This window comes from Pteropus vampyrus, unplaced genomic scaffold (genome assembly GCF_000151845.1).
Source record: "Pteropus vampyrus isolate Shadow unplaced genomic scaffold, Pvam_2.0 Scaffold238, whole genome shotgun sequence".
Lineage (NCBI taxonomy): Eukaryota > Metazoa > Chordata > Mammalia > Chiroptera > Pteropodidae > Pteropus > Pteropus vampyrus.
In genome coordinates, this window is record NW_011889019.1 from 2,125,491 (window position 1) to 2,134,740 (window position 9,250).

Consider the following 9,250-nt stretch of genomic DNA (forward strand, 5'->3'; position numbering starts at 1 on the left):
GCTCTGCCAAGGCACAGGATGTGCACATTATCTGGGCTGCAGAGTGAGTCATTCTCCCCAAGCTGTTTTTAATGTTAGGAATGAGTTAAGATTACCAGGAAAAACCTGTTGGGAGAAGGAAAACCTCATGCCAATCACCTGGGGCCATTCCCTTAGGGTTCTAAGTAGGAAGTCCTCAGAAGGTGTTTTGAGGGGAGGAGAAGGGAGAGAGGAAAGGGAGGAAGAGAGAAAGAGATAGAGGGAGGGAGAGAGGGAGGAAGAGGGACAGTGAGGGAGAATGAGACAGAAAGTGAGAGAATTGAGAAAGATTGGGTATCCCTGGATCCCTGGGTGGAAGGCATGGACTAGATCTTTTCTGCTCCCTAATTTCTGTTTAGGAGTTAGCATTAGGGGAGGGACGTGTGTAAGGAACTCAGAGGAGGGATGAAGCCTCCTGAGTGATAATACACTGACCTCATTTGGAAAACCGTAATAAGCCCATTTCCTGAGTGACAAACCTCTGCAAATGTGTGTCACTGGGAGCAGGGTCCACCCAGATGGCCAAGGACATCTAGGAAATGCTTGGCTAGAAGGGGCTTCTCCAAATGGTGGAATTTGGCCCTTAAGAGATTGTAAAACGCACCCAAGTAGCATTATTCAAGCAGGGCATTTGGAGGTCTGATCACTGAGGCGTAGAATTAACAACCAGCAGACAGTGGGTTGGGCTTCAGCTCTGCTGTAGGCTGAGAAGCAGGGAGGCCCTGTGCCCAGTTTTCCATTCTAAGGCCTGACTTGGCTGCCTGTGACTCATGGTCCTCACTCATCCTCCACAGCCCAGCCAGGCAGCACGGAGTTGGCTCATCAGCTGAAACTCCTGAGTCGCAAATGTATCCTCTGGAATTAGCTGTTTTTAATGAGGATGGAAATGTGGGCCAGACAGGGCCTCCTGTGTGTCTAGGACAGATCAGGCCTGAGAGTGCTCATCTGCTTGCTCCTCTCCACTTCCATCAGGTTGACTCTATCAGGTGTATGGGCCCTAAATGTGTGACCTGGGATACCCACTCTCTAAGCAGCCTCCCCCTCCTTGTCACACAGCAGTTTGAAAGTAGGTGCCAGCAGATCTCACCACTGATTTTCTCGTGAAATGCCTTGTCCTTGTCCTTACTTAGCTGCTAGCAGGCCGGGGGATGGTGATGGGAGAGGAGAGGGTTGAGGAAGGTGAGAAGTAAATGAGAAGCCCAGGTGTCTGGGTCAGTGCCCAGGGAGAACCACCCAGGGAAGACATAGAAGCTGTGACCTCTCAGAGAGGTGTGTGCATGTTCTGGGACCCTTTCGTGGGATTTCAGAGCATCACAGATCTTGGCTGAAAACTGCTGCCAGCTTCCTGAAAGCTAAGTAGCTGGCAAGTGGTTGGGAGCCTGGCTCTAGCTCTGGTCCAAAGTCCCCATCATGGGAATCCTTATTCAGAGGTCTTAAACTGGCAGCTACAGGAATGACTCTTGTTTGCAGGTGTGCCTTATTTAGTCTGCTTAGTGCTTATAAATGTAAAAATTTATTGGAAACACTTAAAAATTAGAATATTTGCTATTAAGGAAATCTGGATTTATGGCTTTTCTTTAAAAATCAGAATCACAACCTGGGCACACATTCTTACATGGCAATGATCAGGTGTTTTCTTGAGACAGGTCATGGATTCTCTAATTAGCCACAGCCCCTACCTGGCCCACTTACATGCTTAATTCCCTATAACAGTTGCATTCATAATCCCTGATAAGGCCTCTAGAATGTCAGAGCTGGAAGGGGCTTTCACAGTTACATAGTTCTAACCTCTCAGTTTCTAGTTGAAGAAATGGAGCCCTGTAGAAGAAAAGACTTTCCAGAGTCATGTGGCCTAGCCAGGACTAGCACCAGGTTTCCTGCTAGGTCAGTGGGCCATCTTTCCAACAGAGCTCTTTGGTACTTCACAACTGAGCCACCATGGAGAGAGAGAGAGCGAGCCAGGAGATTTCGCCTTGCTTCAAGTCCTACTCTCCACCATCTACAGATGAATTTGTGATGTGTGTGCTCTGGGGTCTGAGAAACTAGGGCCCTGACATATAAATTGTGTCTGACACCATCCTCTAGCAACAGCTCAAGACTCCACAAAAACTCCAGAGAGGGAAGCAGATCCCCGTCACCCAGAGTCAGGATGGTGTCCTAAGGCTCAGGGTATTGTTGGGGTTAGAAAGGGTGTTGACCCCTCCCACTCTGGCTACTTTGAGAACCCATGAGTAAAAGCCAAGAGTAAATGAGAATGTATTATGTAAAGTAGCACCCTGAAAATCCTAATGGCGTAATACAAAAGTTTATTTCCTGCTCAGTAAAGTCCCAGACAGAAGTTCCTGATCAGCGGGTGGATCTCCTCCTGGTCATGATGTAGGGACTCAGGATCTTTCCAGCTTCTGGTTCCACCATCTTCATGTGGCTCCCTCGGTTTCTGTGGAAGGGGAAAGATCACAGGGGAGTGGCTGGTCTTTACAAGCCTATAAATGACATTTATCACTTCTACTCCCATTCTATTCAGTCATATGTCCACACCTAACTGCAAGGAAATCGGGGAATTAATCTAGCTTTGTGCCTAGGAGGAAGAAGAGACGGCTGTGGTCAACAGCAAGCCAGCCATCGGAGACACATGTCTTCATGGCAGCACACAGTGCATGTGTGCATTCAGGCACAGACAAAGGTGGATATCAGAGGGGAGGAAGCTGAGTCTATATCAGAATGGCTAAAGCACAGTTTTTCCCTCTTTCTTTCCATTCTCACATCATTTTCCTGGGATTAGATCCACTTTAGTTTCCCCTGGACTACTACAAAGATAGTCATCCCTCCAACTGACGCCCTACCCCAGCCATGCCCACTTCCCATGCACCACTCACAAAGTTGCCAGAATGATCCTTCTGGGGCTAAGGGAATCCATCTTTAAGATCAAATGGCTCATGTCAGTTGGTTTAGAAGGGCGGAGAGGGCCATAGTCCCTTCTTTTTCTTTTGAAAATAAAACAGTATGAAACCTTAACCAGGCAGAGCAGACATGTTGCTGAATAACTTATTTATATTAGCAAAGCATTCCTTATTTTTCAGTTATCATGGGATCCCAGTAGATGTTAAGGGGACTTCAATTAAAACCTTGATTAGAGGAAACAAGAACTATTAAAACTAGAGGAGCATTTATGCATTATTTAGTTCAATCACGACATTTTAAGATCTCATCTCTTATGTAGAGCAAGGTTCACCTGGATTTAGGAAAATCTCATATGGTGGTCTGTGTCTGATTCGTACCTCTCCAGTACCTGGATCCACCAATTATTCGCTCCTACTATCACATTGGCAAACTTTCTCTCATTCCTTATTCTTTCCCCAGCTTATAAGCAAGTTTAAGTATCTTCCATCTTAAATCTTCCCCTCCAGAAACCCCTCCGGCTCTTTCCAATCTAACTTTCCTCTATACTCTCCCAATGTTGTTTTAAAAAATTTTTATTAAGTTTATTGGGGTGACATTGGTTAATAAAATTATATTGGTTTCAAGTGTACAATTCTATACTACATCATCCGTATGTTTCATTGTATGTTCACCACCCAAAGTCTAATCTCCTTCTGTCACCATATATTTGACTCCCTTTACCATTTTCTACCTCCATCCCATCCCACTTTCTCTCTAACCACCATACTGTTGTATCTGTGTGTATGAGTTTTTGTTTGTCTTATTCATTTGTTGCTTTCAGTTTTATATCCCACATATCAGTAAAATCATATGGTTTTCAACTTTTTCCATCTGACTTATTTTGTTTAACATGCTCAGGTTTCATCCATGTTGTTGCAAATGGCAGTATTGCATCCCTTCTTATGGCCGAGTAATATTCCATGTGTATATATGTACCACCACTTCTTTATCCAATCATCTATCAAAGAACACCGGTTGTTTCCATTTCTTGGCCAATGTGAATAATGCTGCAATGAACACAGGAGTGCATATATCTTTACAAATAAATATTTTCAAGTTTTTCAGGTAGATACCCAGAAGAGCGATTGCAGGGTCATACAATAATTCTATTCTTAATTTTTTGAGGAACTTCCATTATCAATAAGACAAGAAATAATAAGTGTGAGGTTGTGGAGAAGAAGGAACTCTCCCGATGTTCTTATCTGATCTGCAAACCAACTCTATTCTTGCTGAAATCTGCGTCCAGTCATCGGAGTAGACTCCCTTCTCTGCCATCTTCGTTACTTTGCACATGCTTCTCTCTCTGTCTGGGTTGCCTTTTCCTCCCTTTTGCCACTACCACCTGCCCCTACCACCGGTAACTCCTGGCCTTCCTTTCTGACTCAACATAGAGCTCAGGAAGCCTTTCTGAGTCAGCGCTCCTGGGTAAGAAGTTACTTCTCTGTAGCATTTATCACAGTCGAATTCATTATATATTTACTTGTCTTCCTCCCCGGAGCTCACAGACTGTCTTTTGCTCGGCATCCCTGGAGCCTGGCAATAGTAGGGACTCAATAAATAAAAGCTGACTGACTGGATTCACCTTAATTACACAGGATGAACTGGCTGTGTGTTCACTCTGCCTTTGGGGCTTCTTCTCCACGGGATTCTAATGTCTAGCTTATTTCGCCCAGTGGGTTGCTTGTCTGGAATGTGGGTGACTGAGGCTAGACATGGAAGAAAGAGGCCTTGTTCTGTGGAATTGAGCCCACTCCCCCCAAATGATAAGAGTCTTGGTCAATGTCAAGTCTGCAGGTATGGACAGGGGACAGAAATCTCCCCACTGCTTCCTACAAGGGCAGGGAATTTCTTCACTTTCTGGCTTCAGCCCATTTTATCTACAATTTTTTTCTGGGGCCTTGGACATTTGTGGGTCTCTTTTTTCCTATGGTGAGAAGGGCTGGACATGAACACCATCTGTGGTGCTTCCTGACCTGGGCCATAACTTGTCCTGAACCCGAATCTCCCTCTGAGTTCATGGACACATCAGGTTCTCCTCTGCTCTACACACTCCCTGCTCCCAGGCCTGCCATAAGCTCCACTCAGCGGGATTTGAGACTTCAGACTTGTTCAGCGCTAGGTTCCCCAAGCCAAGGCCTGACAGTGGTGAACATCTGATACTTGGTGAATGAATGAAAGTGTGAAAGGTCCCACCGTGTGTGTGTGTGTGTGTGTGAGAGAGAGAGAGAGAGAGAGAGAGAGAGAGAGAGAGAGAGAGAGAATGAACCAGCATCTGGGCCAGCCACCAAGAAGTCTTTTACTCTTGTTAAAATTTGTTTTTGGCTCTGCCGATGGTTCTAGAATCTCTCATTTTGGCTCAGATTTTTCTGAGGTTGCTGGAGGCATCTTCTGTGCAAACCCCACAGTTCTACTTCCTCAAGGTCTTCCTGGAGCACTTGTAGGGTGGCCGATTTGTCCTGGTTTGTCAGGAACTTTCCTGATTTGGGTGCTGAAAGACCTACATCCTGAAAACCCCTCAGTCTCAGAGAAACCTAGAAGGATGGTCACCCTGATCACTTGTTTTTTCGGTGTCTCCTCAGGTCCACAATCTGCAGGAGCTCCGGCGAAGTGCGTCGCTGGCCACTAAGGTCTTTATCCAGAGAGACTACAGTGATGGGACCATCTGTCAGTTCCAGACCAAATTCCCCCCAGAGCTGGACAGCCGGGTAAGGACATCTTTTTCTAAACTTGGACCAAAGGCCATGATGGAACTGATGGACTTATTCAAGTGTATTTTTTTTTTCTAGTATAAAAATAATATATGACACATGTTTAGCCACTTCATGGGGGAAGAATTAAAAAAAAATTCTTAACACAGCGTTGCTGTTGCCTCATTGAAAGTTAAAGCTGAGGAAACCTCCGAGGTTTTCTAGCCCAGCAGCTTTCATATTTCAGTAGCACGAGAGCTTGTTAAATGTAAATTCCCGAGTCCTGTTGGAGGATGTTAGGTGTCATCAGAGATGCTAGCTCCGTTGTTGGACTGAGTTCAGGAACCTCCAAATTTTAGCAGCAGTTCTCAACCCCAGCTGCACATTAGTATTTTCTTAAAAAAAAATCCTGATGCCCAGTCCCTTCTTCCAGACTCAGCTTCTTGGGTATCTCATGGACGAATGGCCCATCGAAAGTCATCAGCTCTCTTTGCTTTTTGCTCCTGGGTCCAGGATATATGCAGCCTTTATCTTAAACTGCCATAGAACTGGCCTGGGTTTGGGGGAAGGCAGAGGGCAGACCCTCCCTGATCCTTTCATTCAGCAGCCCAGGCAGTGGGGTGTCTGGGCAATGAGTGTTACAGCTGAAGCCACAAGCACAAAGGATCTGTGGCATTTTTAAAGAAGCTGTCGGATGGCAGTGTGGCTGGAGTGGGGACTAAGTGAGGAAGAGAGTAAGAGATGGGCTTAGGGGGGGCTTGAGGATCTTACCTGGAGAGAGTTGGGAAGCTTGGGAAGCTCTTGATCAGAGCTGTAACATAGTCTGACTTTAACAGGCTCACTTAGCTGGGCTGGGGGCAGGGAGACCAGTTAAAAGGCCAGAGAGATGATGGTTGCCTGGATCATAGAAAAGAGCTTTGATCGGTCCTCATTTGTGATGTGGAGATGATAGTCGTACCTTTCTGATAGAATCGTTATGAGGATTAAATAAAAGACTACATTAAAAATGCCTGGAATGTGGAATGTGTTGAATAAATGTTAGCTATTGTGGTTATGGATTTAGGCAGGGCAGCTTCCCAGTTGTCCAAACACATGGGGCTGTCACATTTCATGTAAACTCTTGGCTAGAAGGAAGTGTCCCCTCTTGGAGAGACACTCCTGAGGTCTCATTGAATGTCTCATGCAACTGGAGTCCCAACCAAACATGAAGAGACCCTGACAATTAGGTCCTGAGTTCTCTTACAGCCATCAGAACAGGGGATGGGGTGACAAAGTCACTGGAGTTCTAGCCTGATCCACTGGAGAAAATGTTCCTGTCTAGAATATCGTAGGAGTTTCCCATTTCCAAGAGGCCAAGTAGCCACTCTTATCCTCATTTTATAGATGTGGAAACTGAGGCTAGAGTTGTTAAATCACCGGTCCAAGGTCACATAGCTAGTTGGCAGCCAAGTCTGGACTGAACCCAAGGTCTCCTGACAGCCAGTCCAGTGCCCTTTTGCTCTATGGGCACCTACATCCTCTCTGGTCTTGCCTGTGTGCTGCCCCATTCCTGGCGTGGCCCCACCACAGCTACCCCCCAACCTGTGACTGTCCGCACTCTGGGGAGTCTGACCTCGGCCTGACTCCCTGTCCCTCTCTCCCTCCAGATCGAACGGCAGCTCTTTGAGGAGACGGTGAAGACCCTCAACGGCTTCTACGCAGAGGCTGAGAAGATTGGGGGCAGCTCCTACCTGGAGGGCTGCCTGGCTTGTGCCACGGCTTACTTCATCTTCCTCTGCATGGAGACCCACTACGAGAAGGTGCTCCTCTCATCCCCCGCATCCCCTCCTCCAGGGATCTCCTCCTGCCCCCCCTCACCCTCATCGACTCCCCCTCCCTGCAGGTTCTCAAGAAGATCTCCCGCTACATCCAGGAGCAGAACGAGAAGATCTTTGCCCCTCGAGGCCTCCTGCTAACGGACCCTGTGGAACGTGGAATGAGGGTTGTATCCTTCCTGGCTGATCTGTGTGGGGGCAGAGCTGCCAACCAGTGGGGTCTGCAGTAAAGCTGCCAGGAAATGGGGCCACCCTAGAGGCCTCTGCTCAGGGTTTTCCTAGGATTCCCCACCTCTCGGGTCACTGAACCCCCCTTCCCTACCATAAGCAATTGGTGCTGTTTGTGAATTTCAGAGTTTGCTTTTATTTATCAAGCTGCATTTAATCGGTGCTTAATAATGCCAGATATATTAAGTGCTTTGAAACAATGGATTCATGTAATTCTCACAACACTCCTATAAGGTAGGTAACTGTTATTATTCCCCTTTATGATGAGCACATGGTACTTAAATCAGTGGCTCAGGGTCACCCAGCTGGTGAATGTCAGAGCCAGGATTGAGCCCAGGCCCACTCTGAACTATGAGGCTATAATGCCCCTCAAGGAATATGCAAATCTCCACCTACATTTACATGTCCATGATCTCAAGCAATCCTCATTTAATCCCTTGTGGTAAGTCCGGTGGTCCCCCTTTCACAGATGAAAAAAACGAGGTCTTGGTGGGAGGCTGGCTGGGGTAATAGGCCTGCTCACTCCGCCTGGTCAAGGTGTGCATGCTCTCCTCCCCTAGTCAGCAGCAGCAAGAGGAGAATGATTAAAAAGTAAACGTTACTGGAAAATTAAGAGGAAAGAGTAAGGAAAACACAAATGCCAGACTCAGTTTACAATGTCCAGCGAGAGGTGCTTCTTGTTATCGAGCCCGTACTGTGTGCCAGGCGCCGGCATGTGTCGCTTCATTTAAGCCTCGCAACGACTCCAAGATTTTATTATTATCTCCATTTTACAGATGTGATAACTGTGGGGTAATAAGGGAAGTGACTGGTCTAAAGTCACATAGCTTGAGGGTGGGCGAGTTGGAATTTGAACTCAGAACCCCAAAGTCTTCGCATGTCCCATACAGTAACACCACCTCCTGAACATATTGTGTCCTGGGATTCGGTAATTAGACCCTCTAGAATGTGCGCTTCTGACCCTGGCTGTGTGTCCTCCCCACGCCCAGCCCTGCAAGTCCCCATGCCTGAGCCGAGTGTGTGCATGGGGGGGCGGGGCTCGGGGTCTCCAGGCCTCCAAGTCCTCTCTTGCCTCCACCAGCCGGTTCCTGTCCACCCCTGCTGGCAGCTGGCAGCCCTCCTTAACACCGCCCCAGATCGAGATCTCCATCTACGAGGATCGGTGCAGCAGTGGCAGCTCCAGTAGCGGCAGCAGCAGCGGCAGTGGCAGCAGCGGTGGTGGGGGTGTTGGGGCGGGAGCCCGGTGACTGGCCGAGAGTCCCTGCAGGGAGGTGTATGGCCGGGCAGATGGCCTTGCAGACCTGAGAAGGCTGCGATACCAGAGTACTCGCTTCTGAGTTATTCTCTGGGCTCACCTGCTGCCTGGGGTGGGAGGGAGGGCGGCTGGCCTAATTTACTGCAGGCCATCAACCTGTGACCCTTACCCCTCCCTCCCTGGCAGGATGGTCCACTTCCTGACCTGGCTCTTCTCCATGGGGCTGGACTAGGTCACAGGGAGGCTGGGGTGGGGACGACACAATCTGGACAGCTTCTTTCTTCTGCAACTCCTCTCCCCATACTTTG

At 47.8% G+C, this 9,250-nt stretch overlaps 1 protein-coding gene across 1 annotated transcript in view; it reads left to right on the top strand.

The window, feature by feature from the left end:
* The window catches only part of GOLGA7B (golgin A7 family member B), a 13,262-nt gene extending 4,328 nt beyond the window's left edge, over window positions 1–8,934 (top strand). The window contains exons 2-5 of the mRNA XM_011374020.2: window positions 5,538–5,663; window positions 7,292–7,444; window positions 7,528–7,629; window positions 8,824–8,934. Coding sequence (XP_011372322.2) covers window positions 5,538–5,663; window positions 7,292–7,444; window positions 7,528–7,629; window positions 8,824–8,934 — 492 coding nt within the window. The remainder of the gene's footprint in view (window positions 1–5,537; window positions 5,664–7,291; window positions 7,445–7,527; window positions 7,630–8,823) is intronic.
* The last annotated feature ends 316 nt before the right edge of the window (window positions 8,935–9,250 follow it).